The sequence below is a fragment of the Apiotrichum porosum genome, assembly GCF_003942205.1.
Source record: "Apiotrichum porosum strain DSM 27194 chromosome Unknown scaffold_9, whole genome shotgun sequence".
NCBI classification, from domain to species: domain Eukaryota; kingdom Fungi; phylum Basidiomycota; class Tremellomycetes; order Trichosporonales; family Trichosporonaceae; genus Apiotrichum; species Apiotrichum porosum.
In genome coordinates this window covers 623,158-638,384 of record NW_021167116.1, presented here as the reverse complement: position 1 = coordinate 638,384, position 15,227 = coordinate 623,158, and the positions used below count along the sequence as shown (strand labels likewise).

The following is a 15,227-nucleotide window of genomic DNA, read 5'->3' as shown; positions in this document are numbered from 1 at the left end:
CGGCCAAACGACTGGCCACCTTGTAGATACCCGCGCCCCGCGAGGCAAACCTCGGTGTGCAGGGATGTATGTCATGCCTAGGTATTCTTACAAAGAGGGACAAGGTAGAAGAAGAGATCTTTTGGGTGGATGCCAGGAGACGTGAGTGAGACTGACGCGCCCGTACCGTACCCCGCTACTACTGTTACGGTTCTAAAAGAGGGGCGGCTGGGTGGTGCTTTGCTGCCTGCTGGCTGGCCTACATTTCGGGCGACTTAGGCCTTCTGGAGGAGGGGGTGGGAAGCACGGAAGTTGTCGGCGGCGTCCATGATGACGCGCGCCTGGCCCTCGAACTGGTCCTTGGACACGAAGAGGATGCCTGTAGGGGTTAGTTTGGGGTAAACGATGACAGTGTCCACCAACTCACCCTGCGAGAGGACGGCCTTTGTAATCTGCGCGCCCATTCCCTGGTACCATCCGGCAAAGCCTTGCTCCTTGTAGACATTCTTGAGAATGTCGATGGCGCCGTCGTGCTTCTTGTGCTCGGCGCCGGTCTCTCCTGGCTCCTCCTTCTTGGCCTGGAGGCGCACCTTGGCAAAGATGTACGGGTACGTGACGACCGTGGCGAGGGTCTTGGACATGACGCCGATCCAGAAGCTCTCCGCGACCGAGAGCTTGCCGCCCTCGCGCGCGCCGGCGAGGACCCACGACTTTGCGCGCTCAAACACGCCGTACGTAATGGCCGGGTTGACCGTGAGGACGAGGCCGGGCTTGAGGCCCGTCCAGAGGGCCGTGATGCCGCCCTCGCTGACGACCTCGGACGCCGTCTCCCACAGGCTCGGCTCGTGCGTCGCCTTGCCCGTCGCGCCCGGAGGCGGGATCCAGAGCTGCTGGCGCGTGGCGACGACAGCGACGGGGATGGTGAACACCTGCGCAAAGGCGCCGGCGAGCGCGCCGAGGCCGAGCTCGGCGGGCGTCGAGAGCGGGCCCGTGGCGCGCTTGAGGGCTGCAGTACGCAGCCACGTGTGGAAGAAGAAGTATGCAAACTCTGCGCGACGGGTGTCAGTGGAGTTCAGTTCGCGACAAGGGTGCCAAAATCAGTCGGGGCAGACAGCGACGCCCTGCTCGGTTGCGTAGCACCCGGCAATGGGGTGGTGTTGCTCCGTGTTTCTCAGTGTGGACGGACACCCAAAGCAAGGGTTGCTTTTTCCTTTTCGCTACACTCACGCATGGAGAAGGTGTTGATCATGCTCGCGCTGAATCCCTTGAACACGCCAGTCACGCCCTCGGTGCGAACGATGCGAATGAGCATCGCAAGCATCTGGTTACGCTTGATCGACCTGGCCAGCTTGCCGACCAGGCCCTTGGGCTGCTTCCTCTTCTCGCCAGAACCAGGGAGCTGGTTGGCGCCCGTCTCGGCCTTGAGCTCGCTGGAAGGCAGGGCCTGGAGGCGAGTCTTGACCGTGTCCAGCGGGTAGACGACGCTGCGAGGAGGTGTCAGCAATGGAGACGAGGATTAAAAAGTGGCTTGTATGGGGGGGGGCATTCGGCAATCGGACAACTCCACCATCTCGGTTGGAGCCGTCACGACTGCCACTGCCATTGCTCAGGATGATGCGCACGCGTTGGAGAAGACGGCACCGAGGGCGCCGGCGAGGGCCGATCCGACGGGGGTGAGGGGCTTGGTGCTGCTCATTGTTCGTCGGTGCTGTTGAACTTGGGATGAGCGGTGTTGTTGATAAAGGGAAAACGACGGAGAAGGGGTGTGAGAGAGCAACAGAGAGAGAGAGGGAGAGAGAGAGCCGAACGACAACGACGAGGACACCAGAGAGTGAGTTCCCCTCCTCTCCGCGTATGCACCGGGCCAGCGCCAAAGCCGCGCTCCATCGTTCGCTCCTTACGGCCGTCATGCCCGGCAATGTGGATGCCGGGCGATACAGTGAGGAATTTGCTCCCGCCACGCATTTCGGCTATCCGGTCGTCGTCACGATACGGTGGTGTGGTGTGGGTGTCACTGTCTCTCTCTGTACGTGACCGCTGCGTCGGGACCTGTGGGGCCAGAGCGGGTTTGTCGAGGCGACGACGCCTTGTCCTGCTTCAAAAGCGTGAGACCGGAATGGTGCACACTCTGCTGATCTGCTGGTTGCTGGGCAGGGGAGAGGGAGGCAGGGCCAACAAACAGGCGTGATCCGCAACCAGCAAAACAGCGGTGGCAGTCGTCCCTGTGAACAGACAATCGACTGGGGTGTAGACAGACCGTCAACACGACGCCTGTGCCCCTGTGCTGTCCAATTCAACACCATATGCTCTCCGTCTGTTCAGATCTCTCCCTCTAGGCCTGTAGCATTCTTCCCCTCTTGCAGACAGGCCGTGGCTCTTATGCCATCTCGACCACCTCCGTCGCGGCTGGCCGGCGCCGGCGACGGCAATGTCCGAAAAACGTCCAGGCTCGACTTTTGCGTTGGGGGAGCACGATCATATCGCTAACGGCGGGGGGCCATGATTAGCATGATTTGATTTGATCCCCCAGGGTCAAAGCCCCCGGTTACAGGTGAAGCAGGTGGCAGGTGGGCGCTGTTATCAGCAACAGCAAAGATCAGTCGCGTTCAAACTTTGACATTCAGTCCACCGACACCTATGCTCTGCCAACACATATTCTCTGACCTCGCTCTGCCACTACTTCTGACCTCTGATGACCAGACGAGACAACTCTTTCAACTGAGACGGATCAGTACGGCGCCGGCGTGAGTGGCGTTCGCGTGATCGCGCGCCGCGCCGATGTACCGCTGTTTGCCGAATGAGCGAGATGGTCTCAAAAGCCCATGGTGACTGTCGCCCCACAGTCTGCTCGATGTCTGTCTCATGCCCACGCACATACTTCACAGGATGCGAGCTACTTTCCCGGCAAAACGTACAGGCGATGTGTCCAAGAGGAATGGCCCACTTTTGGCTCCATGAACAGAGAGGAATCACGACAGCTGTAGCGCTGGATCTGTCCAGCTGACAGGGCTTGAAACCCACAACAACTTGCAGGCCCGCCGTGATGGCCCGCTATCTCTCCGGTCTGGTTTCTCATTTGTGCATCGTCCGCCTTACTCGACAATCCTGGCGACGTTGGTGTTGATAAACGCGCTGACGTCCCTGTCACTCTCCTTCTTAATCACGCCGGCCTGCTCCAGGCCGTGAAGAGTCGCGCTGAGGGTGTTTTCGCTAATCTCAGCAAGGCGGGACTCCCACTTGACGCTGCCAAGCCACTCGACGACGTCGGCACGCTGCTGGCCAAACGTCTCGGTCACATAGTCGACTGCGGGGCCGGCGCGGGACTCTTCCGAGTCAAACTTGTTCACGTAGGGCTCGAGGCTTGCGAGGAAGGCCGCGACGGCGGCGTCGTCCGAGCCGTTGCGCGAGGCGATCTGCCAGCATGGCCAGGGGGCTGTGGGGTTGATGAGCGACATGCACGGGCAAGGAGCTACTCACTGTTGACGTGACCGATGAAACGGACCTCGCCGCTGTCGACGTGAGGCTTAGTAGTGAACCACTCCCACAGGAAGACGGAGGCTACAGTGTCAGTTCAGAAGCTTCGGCAATGAACTCACTGTCGCCGTTGTTCACAGAGTTGCGGAGCGCAACAAACTGGCCCTCGACTGCTGTCAGGTTCCGTTCACCCATGCTGTCTCTCACTCTTAAACTTGGGCTGCTCCTCCCCAGTCCAGCCCTGCTCGAGCGCGAGGACGGACGCCATAACCTGTCGTCAAGTCAGTCAACATGTTCTCGGGTGTGTCCATGTCCTGGTGATCCGTACACCACACCGCACACTGTACACACCTGCGATCCGCTTCCCTGGCGCGAGATACCAAAGGTCGTGCCCTTGATGTCATCCACAGAGTTGTACTTGCTGTCCTTGCCCGTGATAATGGCCCTTTTGTCCGCTTTAGCTCGCGCTGGTTGCGTATTCCTCCCAAAGGAACAGAAAAGTTGTCACTTACCAGCGCAGCGGTGACGCAATGTAGCGACCGCACAGCTTGTAGCTGGTCTGGCCGTTCGCGAGGCCGGCAATGAGCGCGTCGGTGAGAGCTGGGTTGCGAGTGTCAGTTAAGTTACGCCGAGTCATTGTCTATCGCACGGAATGGGAGACTCACCAATACACACGTCAATCTCGTTGTTCTTGAGCTTGACCTGCATCTCGCCTGTGCCTCCGGGGCACTCTACGAGCTCGATCGTCTTGCCTGCGTCGGCAGCCACGAGCTGCAGAAGCGGCGAGAGGAAGTGCTCCCTGTGCCATCCGACGCGGAGCAGTTTGGTGGCCATGTTGCGAAAGAGTGTAGTTTGTGAAAGAGGCGATTAGACGAGCGCGAGAGCGGTATAGGCACTACGCAGAAAGTCGGTGGTAATGACGTAGATGTAGATAACTTGGTGTTCTGGTACGTTCTTGTTGGCTGGCCGTGATGTTGGACTCTGGTACTCTGGTGTGGTACGTTGTGAGGCGGGGTGGAGGATCATTACCTAGCCTTATTGTACTTGATTAGCTGATTAGGTTAACACGATTAAATGGCAACCCCACATGGCAGGCACGTGATTCCCCCCATGGATGTCGCCGATTGCCGATTGCCGATGATCCCATCGTCCAGGTAATGGAGTCGGATCTAACTCAATCGTCTTTGCCAACGTCCGATCTGCCCCAACAATAACACAGTCAGACAGCTATAAAGAGGTCTACACGCACACATCAACCTCTTTTCCTTGGGACACCATCTCATTCACTGAGATTTCACTGTCCATCCCTGCGGCAACGCAGTAATCGTTGATCAGCAACGACCAAGCATTCATCCACCTCCACATTTCGCAGTCACCCGCCTCATCCAACTTTCAGCGATGGCAGTCACCTCAGATGTTCACATCACCGACCATCACCCGCTCCTAGCAGAAGCTCTCATTGGGTCTACCCCAGTCTCGGGAACAGCTACGCCTATCCCTGCTGTTCCCCACGGCGCGGGACACACTCTGAACGCCGACTCGCTCACCGTGCCCGGTACGGACAGCGGCCTAGGCCTCGGCCCTGATCCGGCAACAGTATATGATATCGGTCTGCCGCCTCCCAAGGCACTTGAGGGACTGAGTGATGAGAGCCGGCAGTGTCTGGAGCGGTTTGCGGTGTTCAAGGCGGCACCGCCCATCGAGTGGGTCTTGATGTCGGACAGCTGTGATGTGACGAATCGTAGCTGACAGTGGCAGTACCGGACTGGCACGCACAGCTGCTGTTCTGATTGCCCTATACCAACGTCCAGGAGAGGATATGCTTCGTGTCCTGCTCACCACGCGTGCAAGGCATCTGAGGTGAGTCTGCTGTCTGACTTCCACCTGAGCTGACAATCAGGCGTAACCCAGGACAGACTGTGAGCCAAGCCTGTGGAAACAAACGAGCTGACATCAGGCCCTTCCTGGTGGCAAGGTTGACCCCGAGGACCCATCGGTGGTGTACACTGCACGCCGTGAGGCGCATGAGGAAGTGGGCCTCCCGGCCTCCCACCCGGACATCTACACCGTGGCAGTGCTGGACCCGCTCCTGACTGTGCTGCCCATGGGAGCGCATACGCGTAACCATATTGTCGTCACTTGTGAGTACGGTTCTCACATTCACCGGGCAGCTGTAGTTTGTAGATGTCATTTCAGCTGACATTTGCAGCTGTCGTCGCATTCATCGCAGACCCAAGCATTGTCGACACCCTACACGGTAACCCCGACGAGGTGGACGTGGTGTTTGACCACCCGTTCTCTGCCATTCACTCGGGCGTGGTCCCCACAGCCGATGTGGAACGTCTTTCAGAAGACGGCGGAGAATGGTGGCCTGCAGAGTTCCAGAAGCTCGGCGGGTTCCACAACCTCGAGGACCGCGTCGGGTCCACTGGAGCGTACAGGATGCACGTGAGTTCTGTCTACTGCGTTTCGTTCTCAAGCTGACGAGTAAGCGTTTCCGCACAACTCACTCGCCCGTGAGGGGGTTCACATCCGACGTGCTCATCTCGGCTGCCACGATCGGATACGGCAGTGAGCCGGTGTATGGCCACCGCGCGCACGGCCAGCTCCTACCTGCCGCCATGATTGAGCGCGTGGTCGCCGAGTTGCCAGAGGCGCTCAAGGAGGTGCCGGATCCCACCAAGCCCAAGCCTGTGATTGAGTGGGGCAGGTCAGACGGGACGACGTTCAAGAGTGGCGAAACGTACTATGCGCAGACTTGAAAGGTGGGCCGCACACCATGTATAGATGTAGAATATGCCTACCTGTTGCGCGCTCGTACAGCCATGCATGTATACAGAAAATATCTATCTCTCCGCAGCCCTACTCTTCCATCTCCTCGCCCTCCTCCTCGCCGCCCTCGCCCCACCAGCTCATAAGTCCCAGTCCCTGCTCCGAAACAGCGGCCATGATACGGTATCCGGCCTTGTCGTACGGGTCATTGTCCTCGTCCGCAGGCTGCTTGTCCTCGGGAGCGTTGGGATCCACGGGCTTTGGTGCTGTAGGTGGTCCAGGCTCGCTTTCGTGCCACTCGATCGAGTCGACGCGGAAGCGGATGGGCTCTCCAGAGTCGTAATAGAAGCGCTCTGGCGAGGGCTGTCAGCGCAAGTCGGAGGGATGACAAAATGGCTATGAGCAGTTGCGGCTTGACATAGCAGTCCGCATTTTCACACCTCAAACTCACCAGCCTTGAGCGTGTTCTGCAACCCAGCCTCATCCAGGGGAGGTCCGTCGTCTCCGGGGTACCAAAAGAAACGATTCTCGTGGTCATCATAGGCGCAGTTGGGAGGGAGGAGACTCCGCAGGATGTAAATGTCGTTGAAAAAGCCAAGCGACACTGATGGTCAGCTACATGTCTCGTCTTCTTGTAATTCACCTCGGATATATGCTGGAGTGGTGCTCAGCACCTTGCCGACAATGACCTCGCCGACGAAAGGGGCGAACATGAGCAGACGAAAGGACACTGGTATGTTGTCAGTCCTGACCTCCGACATCCCACAGTGCTGGCAGTGGAGTAGCTGAATCGGTCGGAAATTCCCAGCTATACTCACCTTTGTAGTACATCTGTCCATTCCCCCACGTCACACGTCCGTCCTCGGCAGTCAGAATGTCATAGACTGAAAGCGCGAGTCCTCGTTCTTGGATGAGCTTGTTCGCAAACCTGGACTATTAGTTTCTGGTACCACGGGGGTTACAAGCTTGCACATGTCAAGCAGTCAGCTTGACGAGCTCCCTGCACTCACTTCTTGTTGAGCGCGTCGTGGATCGTAGTCCCTGCGCTCAAACCGAACGTCTTTGGCGCGACGGGCACCGTGTCCTGGAGGTTGTCAGCGAGCTGCAAACACAGGTCATGCCGGGACCAGCAAGGGCGGGGGTGCGTACCTTGATAGCAATGAGGTTGAACATTATAGTCGTGGCTACCTCCGCATTCCGCCTCTGAGGAGAGTAAAGACACAGTCGACTGGTCGAGGCGAGTGGTGACGGCTGGACTGCTGAACAACAAGAATGCTCGAAATGAGCATACACCATGCAACTTCTTGCAGAGAATTTGGTTCCGTTGGGTGGCGACGGAACTGGAGATTAGTGAAGAAGTTGTATTGTAGGACGTCACTCAAACGTATTCATTAGAACCTTTAACCTAATTGACATCGCGTGTTTACCACGTTTAATGATACGTATACTCCCGTCGCCACTGAAATATGCGCCACCTAAAGGACACCTGGAGTTGACTGTGTGTGTGTGCCGGGAATCCGAGGAGACGTAATGTGTGCTGCATATTTCTTTTAGACATTTTGCTGCACAGTTACACGCAACAACACAAAAACCCATCTACGCGTCCGGCGACTGTCAACAATGTCGGCAGCACCAATCAGCGAGTCCAACTCGCCCGCCTCGACCTCGGCGTCCCCCATCGCCTCGTCGTCAAAACTGGTGCCTCAGCCGACGCCCAAGGCCAAAAAGCAGCTCATCGGATGGCAGCACTCGTTTGCGGGAAGGTGAGCGAGCCCGCCCTGGCGCGACGGATCGAGTCGAATGGCAGCTGATGGGACAGCCTGGGAGGCATGGCCGGTGCCATTGTGACTTCGCCCTTTGATGTGGTCAAGGTGAGCATTTATTTTGCTGGATGGAGAGACATGTGCCCGTATTACTGGCACACGTCCACCCCGTCCGCTCCCGGCGACCCATGCGTGGCAATCACGCAGGCGACCATTGGCTAACACGTCTTCCAGACGCGTTTGCAGTCTGACCTCTTCAAGACACCTGCACCCAGCCCCGCTGCCGAGATCATGCGCCACGAGGCCGAGATGGTGGCCAAGAAGGTGCCGCATCCTAAAGGCGTCAGCGGTGGCCTGTACCAGTTTGTCGACACCATGTTCCTCATCCGCAGGATAGGTATCGAAGAGGGCTGGCGTGCGCTGTACAAGGGTCTTGGCCCCAGCTTGACCGGTATTATCCCCGCACGGTGAGTACTGCATCTATTGCGCCGCAAGAGCGTGGTCGCACGACGCGACGGCGTCCACGAGACGACTTTGGACGCTGACGATACGATTCGCAGAGCCACCAACTTCTACTTCTACCCCACGTCCAAAGCCTTCCTTGCCCAAACGTTCCCCGACGCTCCCACCACCAAGGTGGGCCAGACTGCCGAGGACAGCCCGCTTGTCCACCTCGGTGCTGCAGTCGTGGCCGGCGTCATGACCTCCACCCTCACCAACCCCATTTGGGTCGTCAAGACCCGTCTGCAGCTGTCGGCGCGCAAGCGCTCGGCCGGCATCCCTCGCCACTCTGCCGTCGCCATGACGATGGACATTATCCGCAACGAGGGTGTTCGCGGCATGTACCGCGGTCTGTCCGCGTCGTACCTCGGTGTCTCGGAGGGTGTCATCCAGTGGGTGCTCTACGAGCGGTTGAAGCGTGTCGGACGTACCGACGCCATTCACTACGATGACGAGCGGACCTCGCTGCTCTCCTGGGTGGGCGGCATTGTCGGTGCCTCTGGCGGTGCAAAGGCTGTGGCCTCGCTCATCACCTACCCTCACGAAGTGATCCGTACGCGTCTCCGCCAGCCTGCCGTCAACGGCGTCATCAAGTACACCGGCCTCGTCCAGACGCTCAAGCTCGTGGTCAAGGAGGAAGGTGTCGCGAGCCTGTACGGCGGCCTTACCGCCCACATGTTCCGCGTCGTCCCCAACGCGGCCTGCATGTTTCTCATCTACGAGCTCGTCGCCGCCCGCCTGGGCTCGTAGGCGGCGGACGCCGTGTGACGGACGATCTGGTGCACAACAACAATAAAAACAATCACTGCACAATCCCCAACCCCCCTCTACCCATTGCATAGAAAGCATTACCCCACTCGCAATGTATCATTAGCATCTACCAAACAATTCATTTGCAGTGCTGCGTTCTCCTCGTCTCTCTTATTTTCTTCGTCGGTCGCGTTGATGGGCGGTTACTATGGGCATGTTTTGGACCGCACCCTGGACCGTATGATTTTTTTTGGTGGCTCTGGCGGCCCTGGCGTCATGAAACACTTGCACGCCCTTGTTGTTGCCTTTGGGTTATGCCAGCTGCCACTGCCCTGCTGGGTCACTTGGTCGCTTTCAGGCTTATATCGTTGTATGCATGCAGCGGTCGGTACTCTGAGGTAAAGGTGCGGTGGGTGGTGAGAACCCGCATGGTTCAGAGGGACGCCCTGTGGAGCTCCGTTAAACTCAGTTTCTCAGGTGGCTATGTCTGCCCCACGAAGCTCATTACGCCCCACGAAGAGCGTTTCTAGTCTATGCATTACGTTCCGATGCTGCGCTCCATGCACACTACAAGATCCCAGGCAGTCCAACAGGTTTGGTCTGACTGGGTTGGGGCTGACTGCGAGCCCCTTGTGGGTTTGCGGACCAGTCATAAATTGTCGTGGCCGCCTGTCTCCTTCGTACATCATATACCCGGAGACAGCTGCTCCTGGAGCGTGTCCCGGATACGCAAGTGGTCGATGGATCCACGCTTACGAACTCTTGGCAGCAGCCTTGAGCGCCTGCTGGTCCTCGTAAAACTTGTCGTTGATGCCGGTGCGGTTACGCGCGACTTCGAGGGCGACAAACTGGACACGGGTGACGAGGATGCAGTTGTCCTCGGCGTAGCCCCTGCTGGCGTCCTGGCGGATGAGGGTGCCAAAGTTGTAGTCGGTCAGAGTCTTCTCGTAGGCCATGATAAACTTGCGCCAGCGGGGCTTGCCCTCGGCCGACTTCATGGCGTCCTCGTCCAAGTGGCGGAGGGGCTCCTCAAACTTGAACTCGGGGAACTGGGTCATGAGGTCCTCGTAGATGTCGTCGTCCATGCTAAAAGGCGAAATGTCAGCACACAGAATCGAGCTAGGAGCAGCAGAAATGCGCCACACACTTGGTGAGCTTGATCTTGCGAGGAGGGATCGAGCCAATGAGCTTCTCATAGGCCTCGAGATGCTGGACAGTCTTGACGGCTGAGTTCGTGAGCGCTGTGTCTTTGGCCAGAGAGCTCCAAACGGCACCCACCAAACTGTTGCTCGATCTCCTCGCTGTTGCCAGCCGTCTCGGGGTCGAACTCGTTGATGTTGGTGATGGCGGACATTGGTGTGGTGGGGAGGTGTGAGGAGTTGAGTTTTGTTTATAAAGACGATGGATGAAGATGGCGGTAATGTTCTCCCTGGGTGTGGCATGTGCTCGCACACTGGTGCCACGTGGGGTAGTACACGTAATAGCGCTGCCCTTATCACGTAATTACACATTGTATACCGTCCTCCCCTTTAACCTCCCTCTCCCGTGTTGTTGTTGCTGGGACCTGGCGGGCAGGCGTCCGGGGGCAGGCTTCAGGACTGTCTTTCAGCGCAATCGACACGCACTAACCACACGACGACGACGACGACGACTTGACGTTCGAGTTCAACGTCACTTGTATCCCCTGTCTACACGCATCCCCCATCCCCCCCTTCTCACACGCTCGCCCACGAACCACCGCGCCCGCACATGCCTTCGCAAGGCAAGTCGCCAAGACTGCCGTCCGGTAGCCGGCGGCTCCCATCACCGCGCTCCGTCTCCACGGTCTCGGGCCGCAGCGCGACGAGCGACGACACGGACGACTCGCGTATGGGATACTCGTCGTCGGTCGCTCCTTCGTCTGTGTCTTCACGTAGGGTACCGTTCCCAGACTCGCTTCCGGCTGCAATGTCCTCTGCAAACCCACCGCCAGAGCTCCTCCGCGACTCGGTTGTTGAGCAACACGACAGCAACGGCGACGGGCGGCGCCAGAGTGAAAGCGGCAGCCGGTCGTCTCCTCAACTGGCGGCGCATGCACCCGCCGTTCCAACCGACCCCATGCCCGACTCGCTCTTAACGAGGTCGACGTTTGCCGCACTGGAACACTCGGCAGGGACGCTCAAGCGGCTAGCCAAGCATGTCCTCGCGAGCTCGTCGACCATGTTCGCCCTGCTGGAGCAGCTCGAGAGCGCAGAGGATGATCTCCTGATGCATCTCGGCGAGCTCGGGCGCTGGCTCGAAGGCGGCTACGGCGTGACCGGCGAGGTATGGGACTCTGACGGTGGCATTCGCAAAGTGGCGCGCGAGAAGCGTGCGCGCGACCGCGAAGAGCTCGAAGTCATGGTCTCCCACTCGCTCGAAGCCGTAAAGGGCGAGATCAAGCGCCAGGGGCTTGCTGGCCATGGCGCCCAGGCAAAGTTTGAGGTGAGTAAGACACGGCGCGGCCGTATTCATAAGTGTGGCGCTGACCCCCCCTGCTAGAGCGTTGCAAAGCAATACTACCAGAACACCGCAGCGTACCTGTCACCCGCCGGCGGGAGCTCGTCGTCCAGTCCAGCACCCGATGCGGCCAACGACCTGGCCCAGGCGTCACGTACAGCACAGTTTGACCTCGTCCGCTACAACCACCACTCGACTCTACTCTATGCAGTTCCGCCCAGCTCGGTCGGCTGCCTCGACCTCCTCGTCGGCTTGTACGGCTGGGTCGGTGCCCAGCTGTCCCAGGTCCCCGGGAAGCGCGCCGACACACACCCGTTTGTCGCCAACACGGACGATTTTTACAACAACAACAAGCCGTCATCCAAGGAGGGCCCAATGACACCCACACAGCGTGGGCGGCAGCTCGCAGTGTCTGAGACGCCCGTCCGCATCCTGTCGCGCGACGACGCGAGTGCCCGCGTGTCCGTCGACGCCCTGGCGCGTACACTGGCCCTGTCATTAGGCCACCTTGTGCAAGTGCGTGGTGACCTGTTAATCGGCTGGGCCGAGAGAGAGCACCAGACATCGTTGCTCGAGGACAGTGCTCGCCGTCTAGCAGAGCAAGTGCCCGAGTCGAACCGCCTCCATATCCCACCGACACCCGATTCAGCGGCCATCCGCGACCACCACAAACCGCGTAAAATGCATGGCGTCCGTTCGTCTGTCGGTGGCAAGATTCGTGGCCTGTTCGGGTCTTCGGGCAGCGGGGCGTCGCCCACGGCGCCAATGCCGACATTAGCAGAGCGCGCTCCTCCCGTTTCGTCGTCGTCCGTCGGTCCTCCTCCTTTGCCATCGGCATCAAGAAAGAGTGTCGATATCGGGTCTAGGTCTACGCCCCCAATGCCGTCTGCCATTCCACACGTAAACGTCGAGACACCGACCCCACCCCCGCCACGCCCTACCAAGTCGTCTAACCGTCATTCGGTCCAGGTGCCACATGGCCAGTACCACTCGCCGTTTATCCCGTCCGAGCCTGTCCCACGCCTGCCCCGGTCCCAGTCGTTTGGCGAGCGGAAGTCGTACGCCCTCATGGAGACTGCTGCCAAGTTGAACGGTACCTCTCCTTCGGCGGCGCCCCCGCTGCCATTGCCACAGCCACAGCCAGCTGCAACCAATCCTGGCGGCGTGGGAGGGTTGAATGGTGCTGGAGACGAGGACGAGCAGCGCGAGCAAGTTGGAAGGAAGAAGGAGGGCGTCCTTTGGGGTACGGGTGTTTGGGAAGAGCTCGACAAGGGAGGCGGCAGAAGCAAGTGGGAGCGCTTCTGGGTCGTCCTTGCCCACTCGAACATTTACGAGTATCGGGAAAAGCAGGACGGCACAGCAGCAACTGTCATTGACCTCAAGTTTGCCTCGGTGCGCGAGGGACGCGGAACCGACCGCCGTTTCGCGTTTGAGATTGTCACGCCGTCGCATGGTCGACGCCTGTACCAGGCCGCCTCGGAGGCGGACATGCGTACGTGGGTATATGCCATCTGCAACGCCATCGAGTCGTGCATCAACGGCACGTCGACGGTGCGGAGCTCCGACATCAAGGACGCCGGGTATGTGTTGGACGACCATGGGCGGAAGAAGAAGGGCGCGGACGGCAGGCGGTTACCCATCCCCTCGCCGCAGACCACGGGTACTCCGGCCATGAGCAACAGCCGCCATTCGCTACCTGCACCCCCGCGCAGCGCCGACGAGAACGCGCGTCGAGCCCGCCGCCCGAGCTTCAAGAGCCGCATCAAGAACACGGCCGGTGCTGCGGGGGACAAGCTCATGCCCAACCGCCAGTCGCTCGGTGCCGGATCGGAAGTCCAACGGCCCGCATTCCTTGCCCATGGCGGCCGCATGCCGAGCTACCCTTCCATGTCGTCGTCCGACAAGCGCACGTCCTGGCTGGAAGAGAGCCCCGAGAGCAGCGAGATTGAGAAGCGCGTCATGGAGATGGCAGGCCTGGGGCTTGATCCACGTCACACGCCCGCAACCGCCCCTGCGTCGTCCTTGGGCCATCACAGTGTCAACAATGCCCATTCGCGCGAGCAGTCCAGTTCGCCTAGCGACTCGCCCAATACACTGCAAACGGCCGAGCCGGCGCCCAAGCTCGACATGAAGATGCTCCGCCAGATTGCCGACGAGGGCCCCAACGCCGTGTGTGCAGACTGTGGGCGCAGGACAAAGAGCAGCCGGTGGGCGACGTTGAGTGAGTTTGTGTGTTGGCAAGGGGTTCGTGCCAGTCACTACCCCCGCCCGGGCTCTTTTATTGACGTTCCCTCAGGCCTCCGTGAGACGCCCATGGTCATGTTCCTTTGCATCCGATGCTGTGGATTGGTACGTGGTGATGATTGCAAGCAACCCAGCGGACCGACGGCTGACGATTCTCTTCTTCTTCACAGCACCGCGGCCTTGGTACACACATTTCCAAACCCCGCAGCGTGGACCTGGACAACTGGTCGCCTGAATCCGTTCTCCTTGCGCACCAGTGGGGTAACCCTCGCGGCAACGCCGTGTGGGAGCGCCTCAAGCCTGCCGAGGTCGTGCCCAAAGACGAGTGAGTGCAGTTTGTTCCCTCTTGTCCGTATTGTGCGGGTGTTCGGCACCAGTCCAGTTGAGGCACACAGTGTCCGAATGTGGCGAACAAGGAAAAGGGGGTGATGAGGGGCGAGTGCCTCGGACGAGTTTCATGCCCATTGCCAAGCGCTGTTGTGCTGACACTCTGGTTCTAGGGACATTGCAGAATACATACAGGCCAAGTATGTCGAAGGGCGATGGCTGGCCGACTCTGACAGGAGCATGTTTGGGCTGAGTGTCGGACGAGCATTGTAACGAGCGGAGAGGACAAGGAGAACATAACGGACATATAGAGAGTGCCGCGCATTGTCCCCCCACCCCCTTGACGCGTGTGCCGATTATTATTATTACCCCCACATGACATTTTTACCTTTTTTTCATTCAGAAATGACGTCACGTGTGGGTGTGTTGGTGCCTGGCAAGGCCTTGGTGATGAACCGGTTTGTAATAGGTGGCTAATTGTCATTAGAAAGTAGGCATTATACTGTGGGTGTGTCCATTGTTAATTGACCCTGGGACGCGCCAGGGCCGCGACCCACACAAAGCAACGCGCGACGCGACTGTGTATGATTTGCTTCCGTGCGTGGCTGTCTGGCGTGTGTGTGTCCTGGCGCTGCGGCCGCGCCCAGAGCCTGGCGGTGGACCCGTTACCTGCAATGTTCGTCTCGGTCGTCTGTCCACTCATCTCTCTCATTCTTGTTCGCAACATCCCATCCTCCCCATCCCATCCCCCCCATCCCTCTTGTTCTCTAGTCTTGTGTCCATCCCCCTCTCCCCCGTCTCGTCTCCTGTCATACCCTCCCCCTCCATCACACCCACCACACTCCTCCTCACCACTTCCTCCCCCATCACCGCGCGCGCGCTAGCCAGCCATCGCGTCGGTGCGCCTCTACCCTGGTGCGAGCACAAAGCGCCATCGCA

The 15,227-nt window shown here is 59.2% G+C and overlaps 7 protein-coding genes across 7 annotated transcripts; 3 read left to right on the top strand and 4 right to left on the bottom strand.

Annotated features, from left to right (window-relative positions):
• Nucleotides 1–254: 254 nt before the first annotated feature.
• Nucleotides 255–1,675, bottom strand: ANT1 (ADP/ATP carrier protein; the record flags this gene model as incomplete). The annotated part of the gene is made up of 4 exons (XM_028624761.1): nucleotides 255–358; nucleotides 407–1,027; nucleotides 1,207–1,463; nucleotides 1,602–1,675. The coding sequence occupies 4 exons, from the start codon at nucleotides 1,673–1,675 to the stop codon at nucleotides 255–257; spliced, it is 1,056 nt and encodes a 351-aa protein (XP_028474929.1).
• Nucleotides 1,676–3,071: 1,396 nt separating this feature from the next.
• Nucleotides 3,072–4,287, bottom strand: EHS24_009479 (uncharacterized protein; the record flags this gene model as incomplete). Its single annotated transcript, XM_028624760.1, has 7 exons — nucleotides 3,072–3,412; nucleotides 3,457–3,537; nucleotides 3,576–3,623; nucleotides 3,661–3,724; nucleotides 3,805–3,898; nucleotides 3,966–4,053; nucleotides 4,119–4,287. 7 exons carry the CDS (start codon nucleotides 4,285–4,287, stop codon nucleotides 3,072–3,074), a joined length of 885 nt encoding a protein of 294 aa, XP_028474928.1.
• A 564-nt stretch (nucleotides 4,288–4,851) lies between these two features.
• Nucleotides 4,852–6,215, top strand: EHS24_009478 (uncharacterized protein; the record flags this gene model as incomplete). Its single annotated transcript, XM_028624759.1, has 6 exons — nucleotides 4,852–5,156; nucleotides 5,212–5,313; nucleotides 5,354–5,372; nucleotides 5,411–5,594; nucleotides 5,663–5,901; nucleotides 5,946–6,215. 6 exons carry the CDS (start codon nucleotides 4,852–4,854, stop codon nucleotides 6,213–6,215), a joined length of 1,119 nt encoding a protein of 372 aa, XP_028474927.1.
• A 100-nt stretch (nucleotides 6,216–6,315) lies between these two features.
• On the bottom strand, nucleotides 6,316–7,398 carry RPC25 (DNA-directed RNA polymerase III subunit rpc25; the record flags this gene model as incomplete). Its single annotated transcript, XM_028624758.1, has 6 exons — nucleotides 6,316–6,578; nucleotides 6,677–6,829; nucleotides 6,869–6,955; nucleotides 7,044–7,153; nucleotides 7,236–7,309; nucleotides 7,375–7,398. The coding sequence occupies 6 exons, from the start codon at nucleotides 7,396–7,398 to the stop codon at nucleotides 6,316–6,318; spliced, it is 711 nt and encodes a 236-aa protein (XP_028474926.1).
• Nucleotides 7,399–7,845: 447 nt separating this feature from the next.
• EHS24_009476 (uncharacterized protein) lies at nucleotides 7,846–9,239 on the top strand (the record flags this gene model as incomplete). The annotated part of the gene is made up of 4 exons (XM_028624757.1): nucleotides 7,846–7,988; nucleotides 8,045–8,096; nucleotides 8,223–8,455; nucleotides 8,549–9,239. The coding sequence occupies 4 exons, from the start codon at nucleotides 7,846–7,848 to the stop codon at nucleotides 9,237–9,239; spliced, it is 1,119 nt and encodes a 372-aa protein (XP_028474925.1).
• A 752-nt stretch (nucleotides 9,240–9,991) lies between these two features.
• Nucleotides 9,992–10,593, bottom strand: EHS24_009475 (uncharacterized protein; the record flags this gene model as incomplete). Its single annotated transcript, XM_028624756.1, has 3 exons — nucleotides 9,992–10,325; nucleotides 10,387–10,465; nucleotides 10,518–10,593. 3 exons carry the CDS (start codon nucleotides 10,591–10,593, stop codon nucleotides 9,992–9,994), a joined length of 489 nt encoding a protein of 162 aa, XP_028474924.1.
• Nucleotides 10,594–10,988: 395 nt separating this feature from the next.
• On the top strand, nucleotides 10,989–14,561 carry EHS24_009474 (uncharacterized protein; the record flags this gene model as incomplete). The annotated part of the gene is made up of 4 exons (XM_028624755.1): nucleotides 10,989–11,702; nucleotides 11,760–14,066; nucleotides 14,132–14,286; nucleotides 14,462–14,561. The coding sequence occupies 4 exons, from the start codon at nucleotides 10,989–10,991 to the stop codon at nucleotides 14,559–14,561; spliced, it is 3,276 nt and encodes a 1,091-aa protein (XP_028474923.1).
• Between the last annotated feature and the right edge of the window lie 666 nt (nucleotides 14,562–15,227).